The sequence below is a fragment of the Carica papaya genome, chromosome 2 (assembly GCF_054855325.1).
Source record: "Carica papaya isolate Zhongbai chromosome 2, ASM5485532v1, whole genome shotgun sequence".
In the NCBI taxonomy this organism is placed as follows: domain Eukaryota; kingdom Viridiplantae; phylum Streptophyta; class Magnoliopsida; order Brassicales; family Caricaceae; genus Carica; species Carica papaya.
Window position 1 is genome coordinate 30189521 of NC_142310.1, and position 14393 is coordinate 30203913.

General features: G+C 32.3%; 1 protein-coding gene across 1 annotated transcript; it reads right to left on the reverse strand.

Annotated features, from left to right (window-relative positions):
- Window positions 1–2492: 2492 nt before the first annotated feature.
- Window positions 2493–5297, reverse strand: MS1 (RING/FYVE/PHD zinc finger superfamily protein). Its single transcript, XM_022054371.2, has 3 exons — window positions 4787–5297; window positions 4383–4665; window positions 2493–4301 (listed from the first exon to the last, which is right to left on the reverse strand). The coding sequence occupies exons 1-3, from the start codon at window positions 5091–5093 to the stop codon at window positions 2906–2908; spliced, it is 1986 nt and encodes a 661-aa protein (XP_021910063.1). The 5' UTR covers window positions 5094–5297; the 3' UTR covers window positions 2493–2905.
- Window positions 5298–14393: the final 9096 nt, after the last annotated feature.

The following is a 14393-nucleotide window of genomic DNA, read 5'->3' on the forward strand; positions in this document are numbered from 1 at the left end:
TTACAGAAATTCTTATATAATATTATCATATAATATTTAATAAATATATCTTTGAACTCATCAAGTCATATAACAATAATAATCTATCCACATTTAATTTGATTGACTTGTCGAGTTCATTATTACTAACATTCTTGAAGTTAGTTAAGATCCGACCATGTGAACATTTTTAAGAAACTTTTATCCTATATCAAATTTTAATTTTTTAAATGAGCTGCTACTTTAATGTCTTTATTTCAGTAACTAAATAAAGTTTATGAGTATGATTCTCACTTTATATAAAATAATTAAATTTTTATTTTGAAAATCTCCACTAAATTTTATTAATGATACATGGGATTTGTTATGGAATGCCTTTTGATAGCTTAAATGCACCTCAAAATATTATTTGAGATCATTAGTAAAGTAAATACTAGAAAGATTACTTACAATTTAGTTTGTCTGAAATCCACATTCACAAAAAATAATATATATGATGATTCTATAACTAATTACATAAGCTTGTCAATCTCGTTTACCTTTTTTTTTTTTGTTGGTGAAGTTTGGGAATTAATATTAAGTTGATTTATTTTAATTTCTCAATTGTTGTCTTATTCTTAAAGTAAATAGTCACACAATCTAATACACTCAACTTTCTCGTCTATTATTATTTTTTTAAAAAGTTGATGACTAGTTCATCTGAGCGTAGAGCTTTAGATGGGTACATGTCAAATGAAGAAGTATTACTTCTAGTAAACTTTAGGTCTCTAAAAAGCAAATGCTAAGACATTGTTACCAATGCACAAAAAAAGGACCAAACTCTTCAAGTTCGTATAACTAAAATCATCATCCTTAGAGAGTTAATGATTGTAAGAAACAACATGAACTTGTTAAGTCATTGTTAAAAATCTGACTACCTTAAGTGCCTATAATGTTTTTTATCCATTTGAGTTATCATATTTGTTATGGTATTTTCTATTCTTTTTTTTTTCACTTTTAAATTTTGGAACATTAGCTTTTTAAAATTAGAAAATTTTCTTCTATTCAAACACAAATTTATATTCTAAAATCATTTGTTTGTTTAGGTCCCACAAAAACTCTGTCTTTATAGTGAACAACATCACCAAAAACCTTGCCCTTTGACATAATGTCCTAGTCAATGAAGTTTTCTATATCAATTTAGAAGATCATTTGCCTTACTCCAAAAGAAAGGATTAATCTTGTGTCCTTTTTACAATCTATTTTACATTTAAGTTTTACACATTCTTTTTCTTATTATCATTCTTCTATATCATGAACAAGATTGGATTATAGTGAATACCCTAATGTAATCATAAAATATTAATAAATTTATATTTAAAGTGTTACACATTCTTTATCTTATTATCATCCTTCAAGATCATGAACACGATTAGATTATATTGCATACCCTAATGTAATCATAAAATATTAATAAATTTAATGTTACTGAAGTAACCAATGCCAGAATTATACTTATAAACTTTATCTAGTTGTGCCATTACCCTCCTCTATCTACACCATGTGAAGCGAGGCTAGAAGCAACCCAAATCAATAATATGGAATCATATAGTACTAATAATTAGAAACTATAAATATTCTTGCCTCTCTCTCTCTCTCTAGAAGATGGGATAGAGATACAAATGAATAATTTGATTTGTTTTGAAGTTTTTGTAGGTGAGGAAGAAAACATATACGTTTTGCTCATCTCTAAAAATATTATACTTGTAGTTAACCAAAACCTATAATCAAGGATGGCTTTTTTGAATATCAAGAGGAAACAATTTGGTACTATAGAGCTTTCGGGGAGGAGAAAAAGGCATGGCGAATTCTAGTAGTATGATACTCAAAAGTTTTCTTGTTTAAAGGAAAATATAAAGGTACAACAAATTCTTATTATTTTGAAATCCAATTAAATATATATATATATATAGATAGATATAATATATACATATAGTGGTTGTTAGTGAGTAATCTTTAAGTTTCTACCTGATGTCCCTTCATTCATGAAAGTTACATATAGAATTGATTAATATTGTTCTGTTAATTTTTTTTTATTTTTTTATTTTTTTAAAAAATCTAACATTCTAGCTCACGTCCATTCATGCATATGGGCTTTTGTGATATTAGGTTATTTCGTTATTAATTTAACGTCAAGCCGACAAGAATTGGGCGGCATAGATGGAGGAGTGATTCAATTCCGAATTAAACTGTTATTTTAATTAAGCTATGATTATGTGTGTTATTTGTCATCTTTAATTATATTAGATTTATAACCCACATGCTCGTATAATTGTGACCTATTGCCCCCGTCGGAATTATTATTATTATTTTTTTTTAATATCCGGTGTGTTTATATGTACATGGTAAAATTGTATGTTCAAGTTATCACTTCCCTCAAGAGATCACCCAACAAAATCCTCATATCTTTTAGCAATAAAATTAATTATAAATAAGTTTATAAGGATAATAAGATCAGCATCAACAGATAAACAAAGAGATAATGTTAGTGATATTCAACGATTTGACTAAAAGTATTTTACAAAATTTGCAAATAATAATAATAACAACAAAATTTCATGTGCAACAAATGAGATATGTTATTGCTTGAACTAATAAATAACCTTGAAAACCCTTAATTATGGTGAAAATAATTTCCTCTTCTTATTGTTCTTGTCTTTGTTGGTTTAATTTGGATATTAATTAAAGTAAAAACCCAAATGAATAATTTAGCCCATGTCAATTATTGGGCTCATGAGCCCGATCACGCTGCCTCATGAAATATGTTTTCTTTTTCTTCACTTGAAAATTGACTCGTATCTTTATGATAAAACAGGAAACTGCTTTTCCTTTTTTTTTTTTTTTTTGGAAATTAACAAAACGAGAAAGTAGAGATCTACATGCATGGTTATGGGAGTGAAGAAAGAGGTACGATCTCTCGCTCACATCGGTTGCAGAGGAAAATATGCGGGGCTTCTTGATTATTCGGAATACGAACACACCTCGTATGTTGCCAAACTTCACATATATCGCAAGAGATCATTCTTTCACCATCATCTTCTTTCCCACCACAGGGGCAATCCACAATCCTGTTATTTACACCACTTTCATATATAAGTTCTTTCACAACTCCTCCATCTTTCTTGCAGCTTCCTTCTAAAATTATTTTCCTACCCACTTCAACCACTCCGAATACCAGATCTGTTCCCTTCCCACCATTTAAATTCACTATTGACTCTACCTCTAAATTCCTCAGTCCCCAGTAGATCTCTCTGAAATTTCTCTCCACTTCCAGGTTAAGGTCATCAAATGTATCGTTGCTTTTCATGGTTATGCATTCATATGGTAGCAATGGCCTCTTTGTTGTTGTTGTTCCTGTATTTTCATGGCCTTTTAATATGACCGTGCAATAGAGTCTTAGTTTTGGTTCAAAACCTAGTTCAACTTTTGAAGAAATCTCTCCACAATAGTGATCTTTCACGAAGTATTTGGTGTCAAGAATCACTCTTGTAGCCACTGGTATTGCACTAAACAACCCAGTGTTCATTGCTGCATTGTGGTCTTTCAAAATGTACTTAAACACATAGAACATATCCTTCATGAGTTGAGCTTTTGTGACCTTGTATCGAGCCTTGACATTAGAATTATTGATGACCAAATTGGCTTCTTGGTTAGAGATTACATCAGAGATCTTTTCTAGGCAATATTCTAGTACTTTTGTTACCGGGTTTAAGCTACGACGAACAAGGTAGTTCCCAACTATTTGATTTCCAAGCGACTTGAGCACAAAATCTAGTAAACCTGTATCACCGATATATACACGAGCAGCGTCCCTGACTTCTTGCCTTGAAACCCACCTGAATTCTGCGCTTTTTAGTGCTTCTACAATCACTCTAGTTGCCATTTCAACTCGCTTAGCTGACCATCTACAATTAGCTTCAACGAGGATTCCTTGATTGTAGGAATCAATGGAGCTTTGATCTTTTGGAAGGCAGGATTTAAGTTCTAGCATAAAGTGGAAAAGATCACCAAGAGTAGCCAATGAATTGTCTGATAGTGTTTGGTACCTTGAAAAAATGACTGGAATTTCAAGGTTGAGATTAGCAAGATGATGATTTAGTAAACATAGCGGCATGCCTTGTATGGCTTCAATTGCTTTCTGATAAACAGGTTGGGTAATTCCATATGTTCCACGTCCAAATTTGTATCCCCAATGACCAAACCATGACTCACCATATGCAACCCCATGAAGGAGCCTCAACTCCATGCCTCTCTTCTGTGATGCATCATTTAAACTCACTTTCCTATCCAATCATCAACAAGTATGATTAAAAAATACTTCAAATATGTGTATACTAAAAGTATTTGAGAGGAAATAGGGCAACCTGGCTTTCAATCCAGTGCAGAGACGATCCCAAAATTCCATGATCTGGTGTCCTGTCAAATCCGAACCCACTTCGACTCCATTGATACAAAGCAAATGGCCGAAACCATTAGAGTGAAACACACCATGCATAATATGACCCTGTAATTCCACAAAGTTCAACTTACCCTTTGCAACATCTACCACATCACACCCACCTTCACAGTTCAAACAAGCAGTCACCGTGTCTTTGGAAGGTATCACAAAATGATACTTCTTGTTGCAGATCATATGGTGCCCCCACCCTGCACCGCATATACATACATTACATAGCATAAGTTGCATATATAACATCAAATCCCTCATGTATAATTAAAACAGGAAATATATAGTAACTATGGAGCTAGCTAGGATAAAAGACTTCACCAACGTATTGGCAGTGCTTGCAGTGAATGTTGATTGAAGCCTCAATGGGTTCCTCCACGACAAATAAGAGAATGTGGAATGGAGGATGGCGATGGACTTCAAGCTGAAATGACCAGCTTTGCATTCCACCAAATAAATTACTCTCCAAATTTCCATATTCAAGTAATGCTTCTAAATTATACCTAAACGGCAATGGCCCCTCAAACTCAACTGGGCAACCATGTTCACCAAAAGTCTTGAACCTGAAACCACTTTCCGATTTCCTCTTCCTTTTCCTCAAATCAGTAGTTTGACTCAAGTTTGACATTTTCCAGAGGAACAAGCTGGGAAATTAAGAAACACTGCAAATGGAGAAAGCATATGGAAAATCAAGAGAAATGATGTGATTGATCCAATTCCGAATTGCGTTCAAGGAATTTGAACTACAGAAATCTTGGATTTATAGCTTAGTCACACACTTAGTGCCGGCACAAAAAAAAATTTGGAGAAAGCCCGAAAGAGCCCAAGAGCTTAACTACTGGTGATAGGCATAACTCGTTCCCTGCATGATTTATTTTGAAAATAGTCTCCCATGCAAATATATCGTGCTGTAACGTATGTCGTGACTAGGTTTTTTGCAGTTAATTAATTGTACCATGCATTGAACATGCACTTCCCTGACAATTAGAATCCCATTTAGATTTCCGACAAGTTCTCTAGTTGGACAGAGCGTATTCATGTGTTGTTTTTATCTTCTGGGGACAAAAACCAACATAAAATTTCTAGGCCAACTACCCAATTTAAGTGATATTTTATCATTTGGAGGCATTTTACCATGGAAACCTCACCTGGGTTTTACTTGTTTGCTTCAGAGAAATGGACATATATTGCTTCAACTCTTTCAGATATAAAATTAGATTTGGTTGGGTGGAGGAATGATTTATTGTACAAGGGAAAAGGATACATGGAATGGACCAGAATGTGTGCTTTAATTTTCTGTGAGCCAATTTCTCAAACAACTTATGGGCTGCTAATTAAGGCCTTTTACCAGATTAGCAACCCAAGAAGCAACCCAAGAAACCTTTGTTATGTCTTCAAATTACATAACCCACAAACCATGTATAATTATGAGTGGCATTGCTGTTTGTTTGAGCTTACAACATCAAATTACAGTGTGTTAAATATTAAATTAAAATTAATATATAAAAACTTTAAACCATAATTATTATTTAAATAATATTGCATTCAAATAAAAAATTTAGTGTTCATAAGTAGAGTGTTTAGCTTAGTTGATTTCTTGCTCTTTTTAGGCGTGTGTTTATAATCAAAAGCTTATAAATAAAATAAATTATAACAATATTTTAAAGAAGTTATTAGTAACCTAATTTTTATTCTAGACAGCTAATTAACTATCTAAAAATGTTATTATTAATCGAAACTTAATTATTCATAATTATAAAATTCTAACATATATCTCAATGTTAGAAATTATGATATTCCGTTATTTTTTTCATTCTATTCCTTCTTTCACTAATCCACTATAAAATAAATTATTTCTTAATTAATAGTTAATATTTTTAAAATTTTATTTTGTCAAATAATATATATTCTCAAATTAATGTTAACATAGTAATGAAATTAAACTAAATAAATTAAATATTAGCATAAAATAAAAACAATTTAAAATTAGTACTTTAGGTTTTTAATTTTTCTACACATATAGGTATAAATAAATGCCCACAAAGAGTACATTATAGTTGTTCTAGTGATTAAAAGTAATAGAATTGCTTTTTTTTTTTTTTCATTTTAGCAAAATTATCAACTTGTAAGTTATATCTTTACCAAACACACGAACAAATTGCAGGACCCGACAACCAAAAGCGTATTAAAAAAAAAAAAAAAGAAAAAGAGAGGAGAAGCCCAAAGCAGGTCCAGCTCGGGCATAAGCCCAACTCTTGCTGAAAGCGTCGAAACGGCAACGTTTAGAGGGAAATGAATGCCAAATTAAAGACCACCAAAACGGCGTGGTTCAAGAAGATCTTTATTTGTCCCAAACGACGCCGCTTTCTTTTTATTTTCTCTATCTTGTTGCAGGCATGGTGACTTGGGAAAAAGAGAGAGCCGTACAAAGAAGAAGAAGAAATGGCAGAGTGCCAAACCATGGCATGTGAAGGTAAGGGGGAACGTCGTTCTAGATTTTCACCAAAAAACAAGAGGCTAGATCATTTTTACACTAAAAAGGAAAGGAAACAAAGCAAGCAGACGACAAGATGGCAGAGCTTCAAGCTAAAGGTCAAAAGGGTTGAAAGCTGAGAAAAGAAAGAACAAAAGGACAAGGCATAGAAATGGTTTTCTCGTTTTGGTGATGGAGATTTGTTCGAGGAGGACAAAGGAACTAAGGTCAACACAAGTGAGGCTGGAGATCAAGGGATGAAAACGACCCAAGCATGTTAAGATTTTCGAGGATCCAAAATATTTCTGAAGTCCCCTTCGGCTATAAAAGGAGAGAACCCAAGAGGAAAAGGGGGGACTTTTGGCTGGCTCGAGCAAGCAAGCCCGAGAGACTGAGAGAGTTGAACTTAAAAAAGAAGAAAGAAGAAAATGTTGAACCCAAGAATGTGAGAGCTGAAGATATGAAGTCGAAAGGGAGAGAATGAGAAAAATCTGAGAGTTACGAGGCAAAAAATTTTCCGTTTCCAATGTTACTTGAATTTATATCGAGCACATTATTCATGAGTCGTACTTATATCATGATGAGGAGTCAATGAAAGAGGGGAATACTCATCTGAACTTTCCAGTATGAGTCTTTATCGCTCTTGGTTTCCTTTGATGGATTAACGAATTAAAATGTGAGTTGCTTGCTGAATGATATTGATGGGTACGTCTTCTTTTATGCTCCTTTTGGTTGAGAATGAACGGTGGATATGATTAGTACACTAATCGATGGGCGTAAAGCCTAGATGAAATGCAGCTTTTGCATCTGTTTTTAATGTATAATGGTGACTATGATATGAATTTTTCCACATGAAAGCATGTTTTGCGATACACAATATACTGAAATAGATATATTTAGCATGTGTAATCCAATAATTCTGTAAAAGCTAAAAAGGGTGATGAAATCTGTAGGTTAGGTCTTTTTTCATGGCTATTAGTTTACATTTAGTGTTAAAATATGAAGAGCCCATGTTGAGAAGCCCACAAGGAAGAGCCCAAAGTCAACAACTTGAAGAGAAAATTGGAGCACAACAAGCTGAAGAGGAAAGCCCAAACCAAAGCAAATGTAATCGAGCCTACAGAGGAATGATAATATATGTGATCCACCCTAAAAAGGAATATAAATATATGTGATCCACCCTAAAAAATAATATAAATATATGTGATCCGGCCTAAAGAATAAAGCCCATGTGGAAATTTTTCTAAGAGAAGCCCACTTAAAGATATGTTTGGGAGACGATATTATCGTGTAATTATGATGTAAGAATATCATATTATTTAAGAAAACTCTAGGTATAAACATCTAATTTATACACATTGAGAAGTATCGAGAAAAAATTAAATTCTCTATTCGTAAAAGTTCTACCAGAGCTTTTCTTTAGCCGTTCACTCTTATTACTTTTTTTATTGGATTTTTTTCTGCTTCTTCTGTGTTTTTCTTGCAGATCCATCAATTGCTATATGAAGATTTCTTTTACAAACAAATTTTGATATAGTATCAAAGCATATCGACAGATAAATCTCGACTCAAATGGGAGGTTCAACCATTCATCAAGAAATCTCTCTAATAAGTGGTAATATTCTCAATCACATAAACCTTAATATTCAATATTATATAGGCAATAATGATAGTTCGAGTGCATTACTTATAGCACAACCTCTAGATGCAATAAACTATTATTCATGGGTTAGGTTTATAAGGAAAACTTTAAGAATAAAAAATGAACTAGGATTAACATATGACATTCTAAAAATACAACAGATTCCAACGATTTGTTCATGGATCACCGATTATGATGTAACGACATCGTGATTACTTAAATATAAAATACATTGACACCCGACATCAAGTGTGGAACACTTTATACCGACACTGCTTACCAGCTATATGTTGAGTTGTAACAAAGACATTCAAAATGAAATGCCACCAGGATATAAGAGGTAGAATAAATCATTCCTAACCTTATGTAGAATCAAAACTCAGTGAACACATGTTTTTCCAAAATAAAGGTGTTCTTTAATGAGCTAATGAATTATAAGTTCATTCCAAACTGTACATGCAGAGGCCTAAAAATCCTAGTTGAATACTAACAACAAGATTGGGTGATGAAGTTCCTTATGGGACTAAATATGTCATGTAAGATAGTTAAAGCTCAAGTTATGTTTATAAAGCCTTCTCTTAATTTAAATGAAGTTTATTCAATAGTCATCAAGAAAAAAAGAGGAAAGTGATTTCTTTAGACTCTGTAACAGAAAAGACCATACATTTTTAATGTTAGAGATAGAAACAAAATTACAAGAGAAACGAATTCTCAAAAAGAAAAATATTATTATACCTTCTACAAAACCATTGGGCACATACTAGGAAGATGTTATAAAGCTATCCAAGTAAGCAAGTTTGCTTGTATTGTAAGATAACATAGCACACTATGGATAATTGTTACAAGTTAAATAGATATCCTTGAGGAATAATGCTTAAACAAGCCTTACAATTATTTGTTCAAGAGTGGATTAATGAAGATGAAGAGCTTAAATCCAAGAGAGAGGCCCACAAGGGAGTAAAGCAAAGCCCATTTAGCCTTGGAGGCCTACAGCATGAGCGGGCCACATGTGATTTTCCTTTATCACATGTATGGTTGAGAGGTGGGGGAAGAGAAAAATCTTGTCTACATGTGAATCCTTTTCCCATAAGGGTTTTCCCTCATCATTCTTCTCTTCTTCAAGTCAAACTCAAGTCATTTTTGAAAAAGAATTGTAGTCAAGGAGAAAATTCAAGTTGGATTTGCTTTCTAGTTTTCAAGAAGGGTTTGTTCTTCAAGAAATTAATTAAGTAAAATAGTTGGAATCAAAAAGGAGGGAGGAAACTCAATTCCTAATCGTAGCCAAATTCCCTCTCCCCTCCCCCCTCATGGAGAATTTTTAAGCATCTTCAACTCAACTACTTCAACAAGAATTAATTAAAATTAAAGTTCAAGTTCAAGAAGGAAAAGGAAGAAGCATTGAACCATAACACTAATTCCACTTCAAGAGAAAAGACTTTTAATTCTATTATGTTTGTCTTTTTAATCCATATTTCAATAGTCTCCTAGATAAGCATTTAAGTATAGTTTTTCTAGCATTTTGTTTTTGAATTTAAGTAGAACTAATAAGGCTATACTAATATAAAGGTCATACTCCTTAGGTTGTAATCATCATTTTTCAAGTCAATAAAATTCAGATTATTTTTGCTTTAGCGTTGGCTATTGTGAGTGCTCTTTGGGGAGGTTCTTTAATCGTTTTGTTGAGTTAAAAGTTGAATCTTCTTATCGAGGTAATCTCGTAGCACCTTTTCAATTTTATTTCTTTGTTTCTCAATTACCTTAATTTGCAATCACATATCGGTTGTGGGTTAAGTAGTAAAGGTTTATTAGGTATTGAAGTTTTTCATGCTAAATTGTATGTATGAGTTTTTTATTGCATGTGTTGATTCTGGATTCCTCATCACTTGTAGAGATTAATAATTGGTAGAAGTTTAATGATACTCACTAAAGAGCCAGGACTCTTGCCAATAAGCCCCCCAATATGGGGGTATTATTGTCCTATTATAAGAAAATACACATGCTCTACTAAAAAAAATATAAAATACCACTATTTCAGCTACATCCCTCGTACCCCTCAGTAAGAACTCATCAACCTCAATAACTTATGGCTCTTCATGCTATAGAGAGTCAACATCTTAGAACCCTTCTCCTTGCATCAAAATAAAGAATATTTGTCTTTGTGTCAATTGATTATCTCCCCTCATGAATTGAAGTTACACCATTAAATTACATGACTAAGAATGCCATAAGAACCTTTATATGCGAAAATGTTTATATTCAATCTAATAACCTTTAAATTAATGCTTTAATCATTTTCTTCATGTAAAAAAATTAAAGAGGAGTCAAGACGTATTCACGACTATGTCTTAGTCAACAACCACCATTGGGAATTGTGAAATAAGAAGAATACTAATTGAAAATGGTACCTCACTGAGATAGTCATATAGGAACCCTTCTACCAGATGAATATTCCACTGATAAACTTTAAAAGTTCTACCACTTGCAAGTAATGTTTGGTATAAGCACAAATCAGTTAAAAATTCCATTTTTTTACCTCTCAATATCCATACTTACCAAAAATAATCTATGGTAAGACTTGAGTTCTTGATGAGAATTGTGTCAGCTTATAATGCCATCCTTGAACACTTAACCCTATTTACTGTGGTATGGGGAATATCTTAATATACCATTTAATAATGAACTTCCTAACTCTAAGTGGTATGGGGAAGCATGGGGAGATTAGTACATGGCTTTAAAAATGAAAAGAGTTTTATATAATCATTAAAAATTATCATCTATGAGCTTTTCTAAACTTTTCCAACCACTCGAGTTACTTGTGCTAAAAGAAATTAGTGATTTCTTTCCATTTAAGACTTTTTGTCCCCACAACTCTTAACTCAAACAACTCGTGGACCATATGATAAAATATACATTTGCATCCTTGGCAATGAGAAATCTATCTAAAAAATTTTGTGCTAGGGGTTATATCGTAACTAAACTATAAAATATATGTTGATGTGCCTTTATTTAAGAATATTTTGTATATATTTTGAGAATATTTTATTTATATTATGATAATATTCTAGTATATTTTAAAGATAGTTTGAGCAAAACTCTAATAATTTATATATATAAAGGTTTATAACTCTATCGATAATGTACTATCGTTTTTTATTATAATGGGAAGTTTCTTCTCAGAATTACTTGTAGATGTAGGCATCTCTGTTGAATCATGTAAATCTTATGTATTTTCTTATTTTACTCTTTCCCTTGTGTGGTTGTGTATATATTTGAAGTTAATTTTTACAAAAATTTATATCAGAGCAAGGAAAGAGAAAGAGAGAGAAAACAACAAAAGGAAAAAAGTTGTTGCACTCGGGCCACTAAAAAAAGGGGAAAAAAAAGAAGCATAAATGGTTCTTATTAGTGTTTAGGATCCTTTTTTACTCTCTTTGATTCTTCCCAACCAACCAAGAAAACAAGTAAGGAAGAGGACCAGTTATGAGGGAAATCTAGTCGATTAATGCTTGGATTCTGTCCAGGCAGTAGTGAAACCATAATAGAGGCCAGACGTGTGAAAAAGAAACACATGGTTGTGCATTTTATTCAACAATCTAACACTAGTGGCCACCTCTTATCTCTCCTACTCACAATCAATTATTATCTCACACAAGAGAATTTTTCTCTTATTTTATATCACTCACAGAGGACCAATTTCTTTTCAAGAGTTTTATCTATGTATAACTCATGTTAATTCATCGAAAAATGAGTCTTATAATCATACGAAGCCAACCAACAGTATATTCTAATAGGATTACACATAATCGTTATCAAAAAGAGTCATTAATATCCCTTAGAATCTTGGGTTTTTATCCCTTTTATAAGTGAAAGTTAATTACTCACCTTGAGAGAGTTCTTTTCAAGTTTAGGGCATGGTAAAGGATTTTATCCCATAAAACTTAGTTGGGATTCCAAGAAACAATTATTTCTTACTTAGTACCATATATTAGAACTATGATGAATCAAATAATGAAAAAAGTAGTTTGAAACAAGCCTACTCAAGTATAACTCCATGAACTTATCACACAATAAAACTGACAAAATAAAGTTTCATAAACATCTTATCCAATTGTCTATAAATAATTTACTAGTTTTTTTTTACAATTGATAAAATTTTTATTTTATTATTTTAAAAAAATATTTATTTTAATTTTATATTGTAGATGACATCATAAATTTTTGTTGGAAAAAATTAATTTATAAAGCATGCACAATCATACCAAAGCAAAAGTAGAAAGAAAAGAACACAAGATTTTTACATGATTTGGTAGTGCGCCTACATCCACGGTCAAGACTGGTAAGAAAGAATTTCACTATGTAATCTGAGAGTACATCACCAATAAGTTAGCAAATCTATTTATAAAGAGACTAGTAAAGTTTTTCACAAATAAAAACTCTCAAGGATATACATCAAATATTCTCCATGATAAATACAAAAAAAATCCATATAAATTATCCATCAGAATATAGATAAATATCACTAAAATTTAAGATACATTAACAAATCTTTCCCTTAACATGAATTTTCTCTATCATCAAAGCAGCTGACCATCTTGTCACACTATCTTGCCAATATGCCCACACTTGGGTGTTATTGAGTACCACATACTCCAACCAAGTCTAGACCACACCTAAACTTGCTATCTACTCCCTGAACAAAGTGATATCTGTCATCAAGTTCTTCACATACAACACACCAATCATCTTATCAACATCTGAACTTCCTAATTCCTGCAAATCAACTAACCCTACAACTAATAAGTTATATACAACCATATTCTCATACCTCTGTGGCCGTCTAATTTGTCTTCTCTCTCTATCTGTTACAATACTATATGCACTATCACCTTCTTAATTAAGATCATGCACTTTATTCCAAGGATCATTGAACTGAACTTCTAACTATGTTTGTTTTCTGACATTGTGATCTGATTCTATTATTATCTTCCCCTACTGACTGTCTAGTGAACCAGACTTATTAAATGTCAAATTTATACTGATAATCAACCATGAAGACTTATGATCACTACACCACAACTTGTAGCCTTTTACTCCAGATGCATACCACAGAAATATGTACTTCTTTGTCATCGACTCAAGCTTATCATATTTAATATGAGCACAAGCATGATAAGTGACCACTCTCAACTGAGAGTAATCAACATGTGACCTAGACCATACCTTAAAAAGAGTTTTACTGTCAATAGTTATGGATAGAGATTTATTAACTAAGAAACTAACAGTATTCACAGTTTCAGCCTAAAATTCATGTCTCAGACATGAATGAGACAACATGTTTCGTGCCCTATCACAAAACGTCCTATTAATGCATTTTGCAATATCATTCTCATGTGATGTCCCAGCATAAGTACAATGTCTCAATATACCTTCCATACTGCAAAAATTATCAAACTCATGATTGTAAAATTTCAACCCATTGTGAGTCCTAAAACACTTGATCTTCCTCTTTGTTTGCTTCTCAATCATGGTCTTCCATATGAAAAATGTCGAAAATGTATATTTCTTGAATTTCAAAAAATACACACATACTTTCTTTTAGAGTAATCATCAATCAATGTTATGAAATACCTGCCACTCTTGGAGGAAACTCTATATGGACCCTATAAGTCAGAATGTACATAATCTAACTTACCTCTGGTCTTGTGCACTATTTTTTGTTGAATTTCACTCAGATCTGCTTGCCAAATACACAGTATTCACAAAAACCCAAAGCCCCTTCTTTATACCCCTTTAACAAACTCTTTCTATACAAA

What these genes read in the sequence shown, in the direction of transcription:
- MS1 (XM_022054371.2), bottom strand. Translation starts at nt 5,093, where the DNA reads ATGTCAAACTTGAGTCAAACTACTGATTTGAGGAAAAGGAAGAGGAAA. An exon ending in CAAGCACTGCCAATACGTTG is followed by an intron (nt 4,666 to 4,786) that starts GTGAAGTCTTTT and finishes TATGCGGTGCAG; the next exon opens with GGTGGGGGCACCATATGATC. An exon ending in TGCACTGGATTGAAAGCCAG is followed by an intron (nt 4,302 to 4,382) that starts GTTGCCCTATTT and finishes ATGATTGGATAG; the next exon opens with GAAAGTGAGTTTAAATGATG.